This window comes from Gossypium arboreum, chromosome 9 (assembly GCF_025698485.1).
Source record: "Gossypium arboreum isolate Shixiya-1 chromosome 9, ASM2569848v2, whole genome shotgun sequence".
Taxonomy (NCBI): Eukaryota; Viridiplantae; Streptophyta; class Magnoliopsida; order Malvales; family Malvaceae; genus Gossypium; species Gossypium arboreum.
The window spans coordinates 61,482,585-61,503,563 of record NC_069078.1 but is presented as its reverse complement, the minus strand read 5'-3'; the positions used below and the strand labels follow the sequence as shown (position 1 = coordinate 61,503,563).

The window sequence follows — 20,979 nt, the reverse complement described above, 5'->3', positions numbered from 1 at the left end:
AAACCTCAACTTTTGACCCTAACATTATATCTTTAGACAATGTATAAGGAAGGAGGTAAGGTAGGATCCATTTTCATCCTTTCGTATTGTCTTCTATTTTTTAAAATATTTTAGTATTTTTATATATAAAATAATGATAAAAATATTTCGACCCAAAATTTATAATTTAATTATTTTATTAAATCAAAATAAAGAAAAAAAAATCCTTTCCCTTAAACCTTAAATCTCGATTCAAAATTAATGTTATATGAATCGAATCAAATCAATTGGTTGGATAAAGAATCAATCCAAATATTAGTTTTGAGAAGAATTTTGAATCAACTGACTTGGAAATCGATATAAACTGAATAAATTGACAAAAAATTTGACTGAGCTGAATTTTTAAATATTTAATTGAATTGATTGAATTGATTAAACCGAAAAAAAGGGGGGGAACATTGCCCAAAATCCTAAGCCATTGAATGTTTCATTTGAGCTTTAAATCATTGAGTTTTAACTAGCAACGTAACTTGGAAATTTAGTATTGAAATAACTTGATTATATGATATTTAACATTTTGGATGTAGTATCGAAATTGCTTACTTGATACCACTTTGGGTGTAGTAGCGTTCATCCCTGGTTTTGTACAGTCCTGAAATGGTCTACTAATAAAATTACTTAACTAATAAAACTGAAAGCCTCCCCTTTTGGTGTTTTTCATTTTTATATAGTTTATTGGCGTCTTCGAGTCATCATCCAGTCTGGGCCACCCAAAGGAGAAGAAAGTGGGGAGCAAGAGATTCAAGATTCGATATAATCTAAAAACTTGGATTCTGATCTGAATCGAAGCGAGCAGATCCATGAAACCCTCTTGTTCCTTGTGTTTCACATAAAGTAAGATCTCAACAAGCCTTTGATTTCATCGTTTTCTTTTTATTTTCTCTTTTTTGGATTTGGGATTGGATGGCTTCAAATCCCAATCCTCAACCGCAAAGTGGCGGTGGTGGCAGCGGTGGGTTTGATTTGAACAAGCTGTTTAAACCCAGTTCTAGCCCTATGTTGCAGCATCAGCATCTTCAGAACGTGAACGTGACAGCAACTTCTCCAAGTCCAACTCCAAGTCCTAGCACTTCAAACCTTACTACATCCCCATCTTTCCCAGCCCAATCCTCAACGCCGCCTCCACCGCCCTATTTGACGCCTTCTTCCTCTTACCCTCCGCCTACTGGGCCTTACCCTTTCCACCACTACCTTCCTTACCCTCCTCCTCCTCAACCCCAACACCCTTTGCATCCTCATCCTAATCCTACTGGACCTATTCCTTATCATCCCCAACCCCAACTCCAACTCCCCACCCCTCCTACTTGCGGAAACGACATTTTGTTGGCCTTCTTTGGCACTCAAGCTCAGTCACTAGCTCCTGCCCCTGTCCCTTCTGCCCCGCCTCTTAATATGACTGTCACCCCATCTGCTCCTTCGCCCTCTCCCTCACCTGCCCGACTGTTGAGCAGCAAGGTCCCGAAGGGCAGGCATCTCTCTGGGACCAATCTCCTTTACGATATTCATGTCAGGCTACCCAGTGAAGTACAACCCCAACTTGAGGTCACTCCCATTACCAAGTATGCATCTGATCCTGGCCTTGTTCTTGGTCGTCAGATTGCTGTTAATAGGAATTACATTTGCTATGGTCTCAAGCTTGGGAATATACGTATCCTCAACATCAACACTGCCCTCCGGTCCTTGCTTCGTGGCCACACTCAGGTATATATATCTTTATACCCTCTTTTCTATTATCAAGTTCCTAATGTGAAACATCTCATTACCAGCTCAACCTTTTCATTCACTTTGTTTCTCCAAATATAGAGAGTAACAGATATGGCTTTTTTTGCTGAGGATGTCCACCTTTTGGCCAGGTATTCCTTTCTACTTATTTCATGGGATAAATTGACTTCATTTGTGTCATCGAAAAGTGCTCATCTTACATTTTCTGCAGTGCAAGTGTTGATGGCCGGGTTTTTGTATGGAGGATCAATGAGGGACCTGATGATGAAGATAAGCCGCAAATTTTTGGCAAAGTTGTTATTGCGCTTCAGATCGTAGGGCAAGAATCATCAAAACATCCACGAGTCTGCTGGCATCCTCACAAACAAGTAATAAATCGGTTTGTATTTGATGTTATCAGATAGTAACTATTATGCCAAGTCTTTGTATTTCTTCTATAGTCGTGCTTTTCCTGTCCATATTTTTTTCCTTGTTGTAAATGTTCAACAAATATTATCTAACAGGAGATTTTGATGGTTGCTATCGGAAATCGTATCCTGAAAATTGATACAATCAAAGTTGGAAAACTTGATGGATTTTCAGCAGAGGAACCTCTTAATTGCTCTGTTGATAAGCTTATTGATGGGGTTCAGTTTGTTGGCAAACATGATGGTGAGATTACTGAGTTGTCAATGTGCCAATGGTTGACTACCCGTTTAGCTTCAGCTTCAGTAGATGGCACGGTTTGTACTTACTCTTCTCCTTATTTACTGATTTATTCTCTCTATTTTAGTTCTTAATACAGTTGCTTCTGGAAAAAAATAAAGAAGGAAAAATTGGAAGTTGAATGATTGTCATATCTCTAACACAGACAACCTCTTTGAAGTTCAATGGTTTTCCTACCATGACAGAACTTGACATGTAAACCTGATAATGTTTTATTTCCATCTAACATGATGGTTGTAGTGATGCATGTTGAGCCATTTTAATGCATGTAAAAGGTTTTTGGTTGTCCAAAGCGATTTTCTCATTTTGACTATAAACTACTATTAATGCGGCAATACTGCAAATCAAGTACCTGACAGCTATTGAAATTTTAAGGCCCAGAAAATTAAAGATTTTGGTCCGACATGTGCCAGTTGTTCCATTAAGAAGTATGCTTAGATTCACAGCAGGCCATATGTATTCATTATTCAATTAGGTAATGATATTTAGGAAACTGTAAATTTCTGTGACAGGTGAAAATTTGGGAAGATCGTAAGCCCATACCACTTGCAGTGTTGAGGCCACATGATGGACATCCTGTTTACTCGGCAACATTCTTGACTGGCCCACATCGCCCTGATCATATTGTTCTTATCACAGGAGTAGGCCTCTGTTTCTTTTCCTTTTTAGATTGTCTTTACCTTTTTTATAAAACATTTTCTATGACCATATGAAGCTTTGTGATTTCAACAGAAAATTACTTCTGCTTTTGTGTTGGTAATGTGGCATAAATTCTCTTCTCATTATGCCAAGTGTCTAATTTTCTATTGTCTTTTTACCTATAGGGCCCACTAAACTGTGAAGTGAAGATATGGGCCTCTTCAGGTGAAGAGGGCTGGTTGTTGCCCAGTGATGGTGAATCATGGCAGTGTATGCAGACATTGGAATTGAGGTGTTCTGCTGAGTCTGAGGTTGACAATGCATTCTTTAATCAAGTTGTGGCACTGCCCCGTGCAGGCCTGTTTCTGCTTGCAAATGCCAAGAAGAATGCTATATATGCTGTTCACATAGAATATGGGCCTAATCCTGCAGCTACCTGCATGGATTACATAGCTGAATTTACTGTCACAATGCCTATATTGAGTCTCACGGGAACAAGTGATAGTTTGCCAGGTGGAGAATATACTGTCCAAGTCTACTGTGTTCAAACACAGGCTATTCAGCAATATGCTTTGGACTTGTCTCAGTGCCTGCCACCACCCCTGGAAAACACAGACTTGGATAAAACTGATTCCAATGTTGCTCATGTTTCTGATGCCATGAACTCTGATGGTTCTGCTTCTCAGGAATTATCTCATGGATATAAACCAACTGAGAAGACTATAAACTACGGTAGCTCTGAAAGCGCTGCCATGGCAAGCTGTCCACAAAATGTAGCTTCTTCAGAGGTTAAATTCATATCTGAGAGTGCTGTGTCTGGCATGGAAAGTAAGCCAAGTGCTTTGCTGTCTGGTAGTAGTGCTGAAAATGTGCACACTGCAACACCTCCACTTCCATTAAGTCCAAGGTTATCACGGAAGTCTTCTGGTTTTGGAAATCCATCAAATGTTGATCATGTTAACCGCTCAGCACCTGATCATTCTGTTGATCACAAAGTAGACACGGTTAAAGAGAATAATGTTGAAGTGCCCTATGCAGGTGAGAACTTGCAGAAAGTTGAAGATATTGCAGTGTTCAAACATCCAACCCATCTGGTAACACCATCAGAGATATTGTCTACCGTGTCTTCATCGACAGAAAATGCACAAATCAGTCAGGTTATTAATGAGGGTGAGGCAACAATCAAAGATGTGGTCAAGAATGATGCTGAAAGCGTAGAGGTAGAAGTTGATGTTCTTGGTGAGACTAAATATTCACAAGGCTCTCATACTACAGTTGGAGATAACAAAGAAAAGGCCTTCTACTCACAGGCATCAGATCTTGGCGTTCAGATGGCTAGAGATTTTTGTGCAGAAACTTATGGCGTTGAGGGAGCTCAACAAGCTAATCACATGGGTGTTTTGGTTCAAGCAGATAGACTTACTAATTCTGGTGATGGGGATGAGCAGAATGTGATTAAAAATGCCCCTCCAAAGGTTGGTGAAACAGACACTGCCATCACTGGTTCCCCATCTCCCGCTTCTGCTAAAGGGAAAAAGCAGAAGAAGAAAAATTCTCAAGTATCTGTCCCATCTTCCCCTTCAGCTAGCCCATATAATTCCACGGATTCATCTAATGAACCAGGTTGCAGTTCCGGGGCTCTGTCAGCTGATGCTAATTTCCCCCAATTGCTGGCCATGCGGGATATGCTTGAGCAGGTAGTTTTTAAAAAAAATACAATAAACAACTTTTCGAAGAAAGAATTGTTTCTCTTAGAATAAAATTGAAGAATCTCCTCTTTATACACGCTTGTTTGTGTGTGTTAATGTTTGTGGTATAGTCTTCTTAATATAATGTTTTTGTTGCACCAAGCAGTCCCTTAGCGTGCAGAAGGAAATGCAGAAGCAGATGAACGCAATTGTCTCTGCTCCTGTTAACAAAGAAGGGAAAAGACTGGAAGCATCCTTGGGCAGGAGCATTGAGAAAGCTGTAAAGGCAAACACAGATGCTTTGTGGGCCCGTATCCAAGATGAAAATGCAAAACAAGAGAAGTTAGAGAGAGACCGCATGCAGCAGATAACAAATTTGATCACCAACTGTTTAAATAAGGACTTGCCAGCCATGTTTGAGAAATCCTTAAAGAAGGAAATAGCTGCAGTTGGCCCTGTTGTGGCTCGTGCTATTAGTCCCACTCTGGAGAAAAGTATATCTTCTGCTATTACAGAGTCATTCCAGGTAAAAACAAAAATCCAAATTCTGTTGACATATCCGATTGTTTGGTGTCCCATAAGACTGCAGTGGTCATTTATTTGGACAGAGCACCATTATAAACGATGGCATGATAGGAAATGCAGCAATTATATCTTATGGGAAATGTTAACAGGTGCCTTTTGGCATGGGTCAATGTGATATTTATAGTAAGAATTTTGTGTTTAATATATTGTTTTCTGTTGAATTTGATGATACTGATGCGTTAAAGTAAAATATACCTAAACACTCTTTTGTTTGGGGAAACACATGCTAAATAACACTTTAACTGATCTTAAATAGAGCTGATCTTAGTATTGAAAATATGCTGTAAAGTTCTTTCTTGTCCTATCTTCTACCTTGTTTCTGGGTAAATTTTGGTGAAGCCTCAAATGTTTCTACACAATATGTTGCTGTTCATCTTTCAGCTTCATTCATAAGAGTGAATTTTGTTCTAAATGCAGTAAAATGTGGTATTCAATTGCCTTAAGCCACTAAAACTGTGTTTGTTATATTAATGGGGTTTTTAATTGGGTATTTTGCAGAAAGGCATTGGGGAGAGGGCAGTGAATCATCTGGAGAAGTCAGTCAGTTCAAAACTTGAAGCAACAGTGGCCAGGCAAATCCAAGCACAATTTCAAACTACTGGAAAGCAAGCACTTCAGGTGATTTCTTGTTCAACTATTTTCTTTCTTATGTAGTTGGTTGTTTTTCATTATTAAGCTGATTTGAACCTTGCCATGCTTTTCTTTTTCCCTCTTTTGCATCTTGATAATGAAGAATAATTTATTTCTAGATGATCAAGGTTTATTTATAAGAATTTAGATCGATAGGATTGGTGACTGTATTCTTGTTTGGCAAATAAGCATTCAAATTTCTTATGGACAGTTCTAAAAGTAATTCATAAACTTTCATAGGGATGTCTACCTTTATTGTAAAATGCAATTACATGTACTGGCCAATATCACCAAATTCAATAGATCAATTTTACCTTACTAATTGTATGAGCTTCCCTTATGGACTGTTAGCAACTCTAAATTCCATTCTGCATGAAATTCCTGTTCCTATTTTTCCCTCTAGTTTATGTTGATACAGGTGGTTGAACTTAGACTACTCTGAATTTAAAGTTGAATAGTTGATAAGAGAGGTGGGTGGGGTGGGGGAATAGATACCTGCCTAGTGTCTCCTACGGAAAACTTTTTGGCATTAGAATCCATCAGATGAATGTCCAAAAACTGTGCTGAGTTTTCTAGTTATTTCTTTTTGTTTTCAGTGTCTCTAATGGTCATCCTCCTTAGTGACATTCTACTAACTTTTTTGATTGGAATGAATGTTCATATATCTTAATATTTAAAGTTGGATAATGTTGTTCTGCTGATTAGAGAAATTCTGGACTTGTCCACAGGATGCACTGAGATCTAGCCTGGAAACTTCTGTTATTCCAGCATTTGAGATGTCATGCAAATCAATGTTTGAGCAAATTGATGTCACATTTCATAAAGGGCTAATAGAACACACAGCAACTGCTCAGCAGCAATTTGAAAATTCACATTCTTCCCTTGCTGCTGCTCTACAGGTATGGTAGATGTTGACAGTTCGGTGGTTTCTCTCATTGTGACTTAATTCCCACTTTAATGTATTAAAAATGTCAAAGGTTACCTTTCTTGTTGCATAACTATGATAAAATATAATTACATATCCTTCTGATTTTATATACTAATTTTACTGGGCTTGGTTACAGTTGCCAACTTAATATCTTTTCTTGGACAAGTTGCATGAGAGTATTTTAGCCCTTTTTCTTTATAGCTAAGATTGTATGATTTTGCATAATGAGTTGCATACAGTAATAGAGGTGCCTTTAACCGAACATAATTTGGGAAAATCTTATTGCCAGCTTAACCATGTGTGCTACCAAGATAAATTCTGAATGGGAGATTCTAGGAATATAGTATCATAACATGGTTCTTTTAAACTGACATGCATAGAACTGAACCATAGAAGGATGGCCTTTAATATTTATGGAGAGAATTAGGCTTTAGGGTACTAGACTTCTTTGTTCCCAAGAACTTTACATCATTAATGGATGATTGTTTCGGGAATATAATGTTGTTACCAGCCAGCTTTAATGACGTCCAATATGATGAAATGTACAAAGGCAACTTTTCCCATTTATGCAAAGTTTTTGCCTGTATTACTGACTTTGCTGGTACAGCTGACTCTTTTAAGATGACCTGCTTTATATTTGCAGGAAGCTATTAAATCTGCAACTTCAATCACACAAACCTTAAGTGGCGAACTGGCCAACGCGCAACGAAATCTTCTAGCTAGAGCAGCTGCAGGTGGCAACTCCAATGCAGGAAATCCCTTGGTTTCACAATTGAGTAATGGACCACTGACTCATCTGCATGAGATGGTATGCTCCCCTCTCTCTGTTTCTCATGAATCTGACGATCACTATTCATGTTTATCTGCCTCACACCGATGTTATACGTGTACCGCAGCCTGAGGTACACTTAGATCCAACTAAAGAGTTAGCAAGAATGATAGCTGAAAAGAAATATGAAGAAGCATTCACCTCAGCCCTGCATAGAAGCGATGTCTCTATAGTTTCCTGGTTGTGTTCTCAGGTAAGTTCCAATAACTAGTACTCTTGACATTATTTTCCAACAACCCTTGTTGTGCATGACAAGAAAACTACTTTGAGACCTGACATTGGTCTGATCTAAATTAACCAGGTTAATCTGCAAGGGATATTGTCAATGAAACCATGTCCACTGAGCCAAGGAGTATTGCTGTCACTTTTTCAGCAACTGGCTTTTGATGTCAACAAGGAAACTAGTAGAAAGCTTGCATGGATGACTGATGTAGCTGTTGCCATAATCCCCTCTGATCCGACAATAGCCATGCATGTGGTACCAATATTTAGACAGGTGTCTCAGATTGTGGATCATTTACAAAGCATGTCCACGACATCTGCCTCAGAAACCGGCAGCATCCGGATTCTTAAGTTTGTCATAAACAGTGTGTTGAACTGTAAATGATTTTTGTGCTAATTTTTGCAAGATTTTCCCCTTTTTTTCCCCTTTACATATATAAATCTAGGAACATACGGTGAAAAAGGTGGATATTTCGTAAATTCAGTTGTATGTTTCAATGTGTGAAATAGTTGAGTTTATTTGTTTATCAATTTTCAGATTCTGGCCTTTTCATGTTCAAGTTTTTTCGAGTTTTGATATTTTCTCAGGTTTGATTCTTTTCGTGCTTAGGATTCAGGTTCTTTCTTTTTTTGGATTTGGGTTTTTTTGGATTCTATTAAGTCTATGCCAAGGTTTTAAAAGTAAATTAGTGTCCGAACGAGGCAGATGCAGATGATCGGTTCCTAATTTGATTGATTTGTCTAATTAAATAAATTATATATATTTAAAAAGTAGAGAAAATCAGCTCAATGGGTGTGATTATTGGTTTAATTGATTTTTTTAACTCAATTTAATCGATTTGACAAATTAGTTCAATCAATTTGTAGGTTCGTCGATCCAACTTTTTATTTCAAATTTGTACCTTAATAGGTTCTCGAGCCATTCAACCGGTTGATCCAGTTTGGTTATAAAATGTGGCCTATGCACACGCATTGATATAATAATATTTGATGCACCATTAGTGCATAGATTTTATGCACCATTAGTTAGTTAATAATAAAATGATACATCATTATCGGTATAGAATAAAAATATTGAAGACTTTAAAAATTAATATAAATAACTTTATTTTGAAAATAAATATTAATAATAAATATTAAATCAATCCTACAACCCGAAAGAGAAATAAAATAATTATAATTAATATTAAATTATGTGTAAATAAAGCTAAATGTATTTATTTTCAAGTTCTTCAATTTTTTTTAAATTTTACTCTAATGATTGATGTGTCTAGGGTGAGCGTTCCATCAAATCAAGTGAAAAAAATTTGAGTTAATCGAGTTAACAAGTCTTATTTATCATCCTTTTTTTGAATCAAGTGGAGTGAAATGAAATTCAAGTTGAGTCAAATCAAATGAAATTATTCGAGTTAAATTTAAAAATTAAGCATGTCAAATTAAAATTTTCTTACAATATAACTAACTTTATATTAGAGCACATAAATTTGAAACCATATATATTGTTTAGGTTCTAAAATTATTGTTTTAGAAATTTGAAATCATTACTTTACTTATTTAGGTTCCAAAATTATTGTTTTGGAAATTTTAAAATTTTAACTTTCTTTATATGTTCTTTAAAAATTAATTTTTTATATTTTTTAAATATAAATTTTAGAATTTTCATAAATATTTTGAAATTTTGAAAATTATTTTGTCTTTCTTTTTTGAATTTTTGTAAGAGAGACTAATTTGCTCATTTTCAAAATTGTTAAGGATTAAAAAGGTATTAACACCAATCTGTTGCTCGAATTGTAAAACTCAATTCGACTTGAACTCGAGTTGACTTAAAAAAATCGAAAAACTTGATCAACTCGAAATTCGATTTTTTTAATTTTTCGAATTGAATCGAATTTTGCTTACCCCTAATGTATCTACATGAGACGTATGCACCAATAATGGATTAAATAATAATAATAATAATAATAATAATAATAATAATAATAATAACGCTTTATTACCTAATTGATTTCCAAATTATACCCAATTTTCATAATGGTATTTGAGGTATTTAAAAAAACAGTGGTCAATAAAAAAGTGAAATTAGAGTATAGTTTAAATATTAATTTAAAAATTAAGATATGGCTAAGGGTGGTTTGGGCAATGCCAACCTAAAATAGGATTTTAATAGACAATATTTTAAGTTGTGTGCACTCAATTTTCATTTGTCTATCAAATATAAACTTAAGCAGCCACACCAACTGCTGGCTGCTCACCAATCTTTGTCTAATTGTCTCATTCATTTTTGGCCATATCACAGGTCAAGGTGTCTTCATTCTCTGTTTTTATTTTATTTTATTTTATACTAACCTTTTCTTTTTATATTTAATTTGAAATATTTTAAGCCAAACATTTAATAATTAAAGTATGATAAGGATAAATAAATGTGCTGAAATATACTTAAAAGGAATTATTAAAATTTTAGATAAATATCTTACCCTAAAAACAAATATGACGCAAAATAATATGAATCCATCGACAAATAATTTTATATTTTCAGGTATAATGTAATTAGCGACCAAGTTAAAAATTATCTTTGGGAGGTTGAAATTGAATTATGTATTTTTTAAGAGATAATATGTAATTTTATCATTCTATTAGCTTATTTCTTTACAATTTTGAAGATAAAGTACAATTTGTCTATTTACTCATTTATAACCTTATAAAATATAAATAGGTGAATGTAATATTTTTCCAGGTGCCACCCCTGAATGTAATTATATAACATACGAAAATAATTAAAACACCGAATAACAAAAATAAATACAACATAAATCCACAAACTCATCAAAATAGTCTGTGAGGTCTTAGCACTATCAATAATGGCTGAGGTCCTAAAATCTAAATACTCTAGGTTTGACTTCCATCCTACACAAATTATGTCTAGATTTATCCCGGCTTAAATCCCACTATAGGTGGGTCATCGCCTGAGATCTATTTTGGTTTGATTCCGAATATTAGTTTGTTGCGTTTTATAATTTTATTTTGTCGTCAAAACAAAATTTTGATTTAGTAAATCAAAATTCAATATTTTTTTTCCTCCAAATAGACCATAAAATCATTTAAAATTAAATCCAAATCTATATCTATGGATCAAAAATTGCGGAACCAATATTATTTTTTCCAACAGCAACGACAAATGCATAGCATATAAGTTTGATCTTTTGGTAAGTGATTGACGAAAAGCTGGAATAATTAGGATAAGTATGCAATTATTATGTAACAGTACCACCGTTGTTCTTTCCTTTGCTGAAAAGCTACCAAAATCGGTGAGCAAGCATTTAAACGTGGGCTTGGCCTTTTTGTCCTATATCCATGGTCTAATTCTGATTTTAATTCTTCTATTATACTGAAAATTTGGATTTAATTCTACTATTTTAATTTGACATAATTTGATCCTTTATGTTTATAATGTATTGTTAGTTCCCGTAGTTAAACTGAAAAATTAAATTTTTTTTTATTCAATCTTAGTCAGGGTTAGATGAAAACCTGATCAACCGTATTTAATTATTAATAAATTTACATATCAGTTGAATACTTATTTTTTCTAAAAAAATCCATGTCAACACTTTAATGAAAGCAATTAACAATACTATCAAATTGGACCTACTAGTAAAGTTATAGAAGTAAAGGAATCATCTATTGAATGTTGGGTGGATGTGGGGAAGGACTTGATACCAAGTATTCAATTGACACTAATTTTGGGTTTAATCATTGAACAATAATTTTGTAAGATCGAAGTGATGGTTAAACAATTACACCATTAAACCACCTATTCAACAATAATTAGATAAAAAAATCGATTCAACCCTCTATTTTTTTGTCTCAATTTTCAATTTTTGCTAATTGATAGCAATTTTCTTTATAGTTAGTTATATACCACTAGTTTAATTGATCAAATCATTGGTCCTTAGTTCAATCTGTTTTGAAAATACTTACCCTTTCCCTCATAAAAAAAGGAGGCAGGAATCAAATTATGTCAAATTAAAGTAGAGATTAGTCATTTGAATATTAGTTCAACTGACATTGTTACTATTACAATAATATAAAGATTATGACTTCGAGTGCACTTAAGCATGCAACATCATGGATGGAGTTTAGGTTTTGTATAAATTAAAGGAACTGGAGGGATCAGAACTCAAATTTTAGTATAGTTGAAGGACTAAACCAGAATTAGACATACTTTTATATTAAAATGTTTTGTTTAAGGATGTAATAGAATATTTTAAACGAGGAGGAGAAGCATAAAAAGGAAGGTTTCAACGGTTTCATAAGTTACAAGAACAATATTTTTGGCGTCTAAACTCCTCTTCCCCTTTCTCTCCTCCATTATCTTCTCTTTCAAGGCTTCCTTCGTTTACCAGTATTACTTTTCCTACTCGTAGCTTAGACCAGTATTATTTTTCCATTTATATATTCATTTTGCTCATAGACGTTCGTTTATAACAAGAAATTAGATAACAGTGCGAGAGACAAACAGAGAGAGAGAGAGAGAGAGAGACATCTTTGATTGATTGATAGTTTTTTTATTATAGATTTAGATTTACAGAGATCAAAAGAGGAGTGAATGGGCAGCAAGAGAACAGCGGAGGAGAACAAGAAGAAAGGAATTTTGCAATTAGGAAATTACGAATTAGGGAGGAATCTCGGCGAAGGAAATTTCGGCAAAGTTAAATTGGCTAAGAATCTCCATTCCGGCCTCACTTTCGCCGTTAAGATCCTCGAAAAGTCCAAGCTCATTCAACTCAGCATCGCCGATCAGGTACCTTTTTTCTCCTTTCTTTCAATTTCCTTCCGATTGATGTTTGTTTTGGTTAATTTCTGCTTGTGATTGTGTTCTATGATTTCTGTTTATGGCATTTTTCAAATTACAAATTTCGAAAAATCTTGAATCTGGAAACTTGCGCAGATAAAGAGAGAAATCGCTACTTTGAAACTCCTCAAACATCCTAACGTGGTTCGCTTACACGAGGTATGTCCTTTTTGTTTATCATATCTCAATCATTTGTGGTGTTGTTGAATGCCGATTAATTTATTATTTTACTCTCTGTGATAAACGCATGTTCTTGTTTGGACTTTTGATTACGTGGTTAAAAAGATTAAATTAATTCCTGATTTTGTGCCGTAATTTTGATGGATAAGAATCCATTAGTACTCTGCTTTCAAACTTCAATTTTGTATTGAAGTTTGTATCCAAACAACTTCCACCACCTATAACCGGAAATGCAGAACCATGGATTTTAAAAAAATAAAAAATGGACCGTCCAATAAAGTTATATAAATTTAATAAAAAAATTAAAGAACCGGTTAAAATAGATAAAATCAACATCTTTGTTTTTTCTTTTATTATGAATTTTGGAATTTTTGACAAAAGGAATTTGAGTTGCATATTGGTTTTTTTTTCATTAAATTTTCCGATTTTTATTTATTTATTATTAAATTTTATAATTATTATTCATTTATGCAATTTTTTCCCCAAATGGTTGAAAGTTTTAATTTTCCCACTTATTTTAAAGTCGATTTTTAAAATTATTATTAATCAAAGTGAAACTAGGAATTTCATTTAAAGCGTGTAGATATAATTATAAAATTAAAAACAAATGTCTTAAAATAGCTTAAAGTAAATTATTAATTTTACATAAAAACTAAAAATGTCATTCTTTTATTTAATGAAAAGTTAAAGAACATCAATTTAATGTTTTAATTTTTATGGGGCCTGCCTGCCGCCTTTTACACCCCGTTATTAATGTATGTTTCAAATTCGTCTAAATGATTGAACTTATTAGATTATTTTATTCAAAAAATTATTATTTTTAATTATTATTAATATATATTTTAAATTTCTAAAGTTTATTAAACCATTCTAATCCATCGATCAAATCAATTAAATAGAAAAATAAAAATCTAATCCTATGATTTAATTTTTATTTTATTTTTTCTAATCATAACAATCACTCATATGATACAAGCCTTGACCACACAACCTGCACCAAACAAGAATTGGATTGCCTCGACTATATTTGACGGGGTATCAAATTGGACCATTCTTCCGTCTTAATCCACTTTACCACACGGATCATTTTTCTTTCTTTCTTTTCCCTGACTAACTAAAACAAAATTATAGCCCACTCAAATTAAGCCACGTGTAAAGCAAGTTACATCACGTTCTAGTTATGCACGTGAACTACATGTCTCATCTAAACCTCATACCCATAAAATCTGGTCGGTTAGTTACTATTTTTTTAATCTATATTATTTTTTTATTGCTACCGTCGCTGTTTTTACTATGAATCACAAATACGTGACGGTGAGATACGCAAGCGCTAGCCACATATTTAAAACCTAACAACATTAATACTCTTTAATTTTTAAATAGGAAATAGCCAATAGGAGAATGGCCAGCAGGTCAAGTGGGGCCCATATCTCTCGTTATAATTATTATTTTCACATATATCCAGTTACACGTTTTCTCATGACTTTGATTCCTGTACTTTATGAAAACATCAAATTTCTTAATAGCTTCTAATGGAACTGTTTGTATTTAAATATAAAGCAGCGTAAATAATATCTGGTACAATACATTCGTAGCAACATAAACTAGCCAACTACTGGTCAATTTCAGACTTATTCTAAACGAGTCTAACTGGAATTTTTTTTTTTTTGGGGGTGGGGAAGTGGAGTTTAATTGAAATGCCATATAGGGAAGTTTTGTATACAATTAAAATTAATTATTGATTATAAAATTTTCTAATAGATGATAGAATCAACTGGTCCGATTAACTTTTAATATGTATGCATATTTTTTAAATATATAAAATATAAAATTTTAATCAAAATTCAAATTCAACTTTTAATTTATTTAACTAATCAATATTAAACCAGGTTGGTTAAATCAGTTAAGATCTAAATTAATCGATCAATTAAAGTATAGATTTAATTAAATTGACTATTAAGTCTTGAAAGATTAAGTATTGAATATAAGTTATAAAACTTTTCTATATAAAACTTTTCTACTCTGTTTTTAGAAATTTTTTATACAGTTCCTATTACTACTCATAAATAAAAAGATAATATGTACTTAAACACATTTGAATTCATATTCTTCCTTTTGTTGTAAAAATAACAGAGCCAATTGACTCAATTAACTTAATTAATAGTATCTGATATCATACTTTACAAAATTGAAAAATTAATCCCTTTAAGTAACACCACTAAATCTTACTGTTAAATTAGTAAAAATTGTATTTCAATAATTTATATATAATGAATTAATATATCATCAGTTGAATTCATATATTATCAATAATTGGATTAACATTTTAAATTTTATAAAATACGAGGATGAAACAAATTAAAATATACTATTAATTTCTAAATAGTGGATTCATAATTAGACACTTCAAACTGCTTCCCTTCATTCTCACCTTTTAAATTCCCCCACCAGCTGGTAGCCCGCAACAACCACCACTTTTTTTTTTCTGGGCAATTTCTATTTGTCTACACGGTAAATAACAAAATAATTAGAATCATTAAATCGAATTTTGGGGGCCGCAATTATGTATTTGAACCCACCAATTTTGCAAGTGGTAGGCTTTTTCATAATGGGTGTCATTTTCTTCACTTGTTTTCTTGGTTAATTTTTACAACATATCCTAGGCTCTATGTTGTTATTTTATTTACATTTCCACCAGGAAGAACAATAAGAATTCATTGATTAATTTGTTGCAAAACCAATGCTAGAATCATAGAATGTGATTTAGGTTCATATGATTTACGTAAAAATCTAAGTATTCCATGCTATTCCATTAGTCAATAAGAAAGGGCAAAAGGTCAACTTGTTAAATCATCGAAAAGAACCGACCCTTTTATCCTAATGTTTTGCTTCTAGAGTTGACAATGTATGTGATATTTGTCCTAATGCTGTAATGATGCCTTTGCTTTATAATAAACATGCAGGTGTTGGCAAGCAAAACCAAGATTTACATGGTCCTAGAGTACGCAACTGGAGGGGAATTGTTTGTCAGAATTGTAAGGGACTTGATGACATTACTTTTAGGGGTCCTTTCTGCTGCAATAATATTATTTAGTTTACATTGATTTGTTTTGCTTAGCTGCTTTTTTTGTATCATGTACAGGCATCCAAAGGGAAGCTATCAGAAGCAGAAGGAAGAAAGTTCTTCCAGCAATTAATTGATGGTGTTAGTTATTGTCACAACAAAGGTGTTTTCCACAGGGATCTTAAGGTCCTTTCATTACCTCTAAACCTATCATATATTTGATTTGTTAAAGCATTAAACAAAGGTCCTTTCATCACCTCTTCTTTCCATTATTAATATATATGTTTATTTATTTCAGCTGGAAAATGTTCTGATTGATGATAAAGGGAACATAAAGATATCTGATTTTGGCCTTAGTGCATTGCCTCAACATATTAGGGTACGTAAAGTGCTCATCATCTAAAAATGAAAATCACCCAAAAATAATGATATACTTCTATTTTTAATTTCGTTTTCAAAATATTTTCAGGAGGATGGCTTACTGCATACAACATGTGGAAGTCCAAACTACGTCGCGCCAGAGATTTTGGCAAATAGAGGGTATGATGGTGCCACTTCAGACATATGGTCATGTGGTGTCATCTTATATGTCATTCTCACCGGTTATCTCCCTTTTGATGATAGAAACCTTGCAGTTCTTTATCAAAAGGTAATCGGATTGTGCTTTTTTCTTTAAAAAAATATTAATTTCCTTTATGGGTAACCCTTTTGTGAGTTTTGGATTTCAGATTTTCAAAGGGGATCCTCAGATCCCGAAATGGTTGTCACCTGGGGCTCGGAACATGATAAGAAGGATTCTTGACCCAAACGCTGAAACCAGGATAACAATGGCGGGTATCAAGGAAGATGAATGGTTCCAGCAAGACTATACTCCTGCTGTACCTGATGATGAGGAAGAAGATATATATATTGATGATGAAGCTTTCTCAATGTGTGAAGTGGTATGTACAACCCCCCCCCCCCCCTTCAATCTATATAATCTTTGATGAGTCCTTCGTTTGCAAGTTTTGAACATAACGGAGAGAAACACTATTTTGATGAAGGGTTGTGATGGAGGTAGGACTCAAGAATCACCTACTCTCATTAATGCTTTTCAGTTGATAGGAATGTCATCGTGCCTAGACCTTTCTGGTTTCTTTGAGAAGGAGGTACCAGCCAAACTAATTAAGGCCTCCTTTCTTTAATGTAAGCATTGTATCATGCAATTATATCTGATAGCAACTAGTTGTTATGAATATGCAGGATGTATCTGAAAGGAAGATCAGATTTACCTCGAATCGTTCGGGTAAAGATTTGCTTGCAAAGATCCAAGACACGGTGACAGAGATGGGATTTCGAGTCCAAATGAGAAACGGAAAGGTTAGTAAACTGATTTATATAGTTGCTTTGCTTAATGCACTGCATTTCTCTGTTTACAAATTAAATGCATAATTGTGAGGCTTAGTTTGGTGGATAATGCACATATAAATTGTTTGAAAAGAACCATTATGTTAAAACTGGTACTGTATTAGATTATTTTTAATAGTAATTGAATAAATTATTAGCATTATAAATATAAAAATATGTTGTGACAATTTATGTAAAAATATAGTTTTAGATTTTCTTTAAAAATTCTTTCATTCTAATAATTCTTTTGTTTTTAATATTATCATCAAAAGTTTAACATGTGATTATTTAATGAATATAAAAATCATTAAACATTCAAAAGTGTTTATGTCAACAGCAAAAAGCGCGTCTTTTTACAGCTTTTGCTTTTGGTTCAAGAAGCACGAGTTTTGGATGATAAATTCATCTTGTTTAATACTTCGGCTGCACTTTTTTGAATTTTGATAGCCAAAAGTACTACTTCATATGTTTTTCCAATATAAATTAAACACCTCTTAGATGGTCTAGCTTCAATCATATATTACATATACCTATATTTATTATAAAGTTTTTAATTGAGAGAGAGTATAATTTTAACTTGTAAAAGAAAAATAAAAAGATAATAGAATTTTGAATCTATATTTTTTAGTTTTTTACATTTATACTTATGATTAACCGAAACTTTAATTATTATTTATATTAATTTTTTATAAATATATTTATTATGTAATTTTATGGTTGACCCATATCATACATGTGCTATAATCTAATTTGGTATATATGCTTGATGGTAATGGCAACAATAACACTATAAAATTTTATGTTGATTTCAGTTGAAAGCAACGCAAGAGCACACGGTCCAAAAACGCCTTGCCAGTCTTTCAGTTGCAGCTGAGGTATAAATTCTCGTGCTAAAATACGAGCAAAATTCGTTGTGAGCTTTTGATTCAAAATTCACTATATCAGAGTGTAATCATGTGATTAAATTATGCACGCCAGGTGTTTGAGATAAGTCCGTCATTGTACGTAGTTGAATTAAGAAAATCATATGGCGATTCTACAGTTTATAGACAGGTACACAAAAGTATACAGTATTTTGCTCTGCTTTAACCACATATATTTAAATAAAATTAAGATGTGACATTTATTATGTTTATAATTTGCAGTTATGTACAAAGCTATTTAATGACTTAGGCGATCCTCAGGGCCAAGGCCTGGTGTCCACAGAAGCTTGAGTGACACACAGGTTGGGTTGGCTCCACCAACATTTAAGGATCTCAGTTAGATCTGTGAGCCTTAGAGGGGATGAATTTATTTAGGCTATATATTTTATGGTATAGGTGATGTTTTTTATTTTTTATTTTGAACTTCTTTCACAAAACAGAGATTCAAAGTAATAGTATTTATGTCGAGGAAGCAGCAGTTTATGCTCTAGAGACTGCTTTCCGCATGTTCATATTAGATTGCTTATGTTTTATTGGAAATAATTTTCAATTTTTTGAAAAAGGTTAATTTCTGATGTTTGAAAATTTTTATATAAAATATATATATTTTTTTGTTTAATAAATTTTCTTAAAATCATGTAGCTAAATAAGCCAACTTATTGTTGAAGAGCACCAATATAAACATCCTCAAATATTAAGCTTTGAAAGGTTGAAGGGCGCATGACCAAGAGTTCATACTGCCCTTAATGTGTTTTAAAAGTTGTTATCTTCATGCATTAGATTTTTATGGTCGCCCGAACTTAAATAATTGACATGCCCTATTAGAGGGATATGGTGAGTTGATTGAGTTGTCATTAGTTCACACACAATCTACAACTCATATCCTCTTCCTTAACCATTACTGTAGGTGATGCGGAAGACCTAAACCCTAATCCGACCATCTCTCTAAACCAATCTTTCTATTTCATTATTTTGTATGGCAGGAAATTTATGGGGTCAAAATTCTTATAATCCTTCAAACGAATTTTTTGGTTTTTTGGCCTATTAGTATAAAGTCCTTGTGGCTCGAAACAGCTCCTTAAGTTCCTCTAGCAACTAATCTAAATTAGTAGCATTCCCCTTCAATGGTGGTAGAAATTTGTTTACTAACAGGGGATCATTACAAGGCCATAGTTGTTGGAATCAGACCAACGGTTGGACCGAGAATCAATCGATATACCAGCACGAACAAAGGGATTAAATTGGTTGGATCGTAAACCACTTTAAACTGAAATAAAAAAATCGATTGAGCCGATGGTTAAACCGTATTTTATAATTTTTCAATAATCTATTTAATTGAAACTGGACTGAGAATAAGTGACCTAATCAGTAAACTACTGATTTAATTCTAAAAACCTTTGCACAAGGTTTATGCTCCTTCCTATTCGTTAAGGACAAGTAACAATGGAGAAGCTTGTTCGGAAGGAATTAGTTGAGCTGCATAAAGATTTATTCCCTGCCAAGTAAGCCATCACCATTCCGCTGGAACTAACAAAATCCCACATGATGGGTCCTAGGGTAGCCAACCATTGCATGCCTAGGACTAAATCACACCCTGTCAAAGGCTACACTATAAAATTACAACGTATAGTTGGACTTGTCCACTTTCTAAGGAATATTCTGACATTTTTCCTAAGTATAAAGAATGCCTCCGCTCATAATGGTAACATTAAGCTTGCGTCCTTGCCACATGGGATGTATTTTTCTTAGTGCCTTAGCAAGGTCCCTATCAATGAAGTTATTGGTGCTTCATGAGTCAACCAAAACATTAACGGTAGGTTTGATTTATTGGAATAAAATAGAGTTATAATAAAATAAAGTTGTAATTAATAATTTAATTGTTTAGTTGAATGGAATAGAATAGAATTGTAATAGTATTTTTGTGTTTGGTTGAATGAAATAGATTTCTAATAGCATAAGAAAAAGCTAAAATGACCGAATACAAGAGAATTTTTTAGATAGATATTTATTGTTATTAAATTTTATTAGGATTATTATTAAATATTAAATAAAAATATTTTAATTATATTTTAATATATTATCAAATATAATTTAATAACATTCTTAATATAATTACTTTTATATTAAATTATATTAAATATTTTTATTTTTATATAAAATTATATTAAAATATTTAAAATATTTTATTTACTACATTTTAAAATAATACACTATTATTTGAATCCATTGCTTCTATGTTCATTATAGTTCATAGACAACAAATACATTCTAAAACTTAATTATTAATGAATTCAAAATTTTAAAAATATTTTTAGATTCAAAAATTCATATCTTTATCCCTTTTTCAATCTAATTTTATTTTTTTAAATATATACATTTTATTCTTACTATTTACACCTTCCTTTTGCTTTTAAAAACAATTAATATTTCCATTCAAAAAAAACAATTAATATTAATTGTTAAAAAATTTAAATTTTATATTTTATATATCAAAATATTAATAACGAGCCAATAATAAATTATTTTTTATATCCTTACTAAAAAATATAATATTAATGAATTTAAACATTATATAAATACATATTTTATA

The 20,979-nt window shown here is 32.7% G+C and overlaps 2 protein-coding genes across 4 annotated transcripts; both read left to right on the top strand.

Moving 5' to 3' along the window:
- The first annotated feature begins 478 nt into the window (after positions 1-478).
- LOC108456676 (enhancer of mRNA-decapping protein 4-like) lies at positions 479-8,547 on the top strand. Its single transcript, XM_017755253.2, has 12 exons — positions 479-1,740; positions 1,843-1,892; positions 1,973-2,129; positions 2,265-2,483; positions 2,979-3,107; positions 3,291-4,802; positions 4,960-5,319; positions 5,877-5,996; positions 6,737-6,907; positions 7,580-7,744; positions 7,833-7,958; positions 8,067-8,547. Exons 1-12 carry the CDS (start codon positions 943-945, stop codon positions 8,370-8,372), a joined length of 4,113 nt encoding a protein of 1,370 aa, XP_017610742.1. The 5' UTR covers positions 479-942; the 3' UTR covers positions 8,373-8,547.
- A 3,677-nt stretch (positions 8,548-12,224) lies between these two features.
- LOC108456677 (CBL-interacting serine/threonine-protein kinase 1-like) lies at positions 12,225-19,012 on the top strand. Of its 3 annotated transcripts, XM_017755254.2 has the most exons (12): positions 12,225-12,785; positions 12,933-12,995; positions 15,980-16,051; positions 16,159-16,266; positions 16,379-16,459; positions 16,550-16,729; positions 16,809-17,021; positions 17,124-17,228; positions 17,323-17,439; positions 18,279-18,341; positions 18,445-18,519; positions 18,612-19,012. In XM_017755254.2, the coding sequence occupies exons 1-12, from the start codon at positions 12,591-12,593 to the stop codon at positions 18,678-18,680; spliced, it is 1,341 nt and encodes a 446-aa protein (XP_017610743.1). In that variant the 5' UTR covers positions 12,225-12,590; the 3' UTR covers positions 18,681-19,012. The 3 variants fall into 3 exon arrangements, with proteins under 3 accessions (XP_017610743.1, XP_052875127.1, XP_052875128.1); XM_053019167.1 differs by lacking the exons at positions 12,225-12,785; positions 12,933-12,995 and adding an exon at positions 15,480-15,609; XM_053019168.1 differs by lacking the exons at positions 12,225-12,785; positions 12,933-12,995 and adding an exon at positions 15,616-15,852.
- The last annotated feature ends 1,967 nt before the right edge of the window (positions 19,013-20,979 follow it).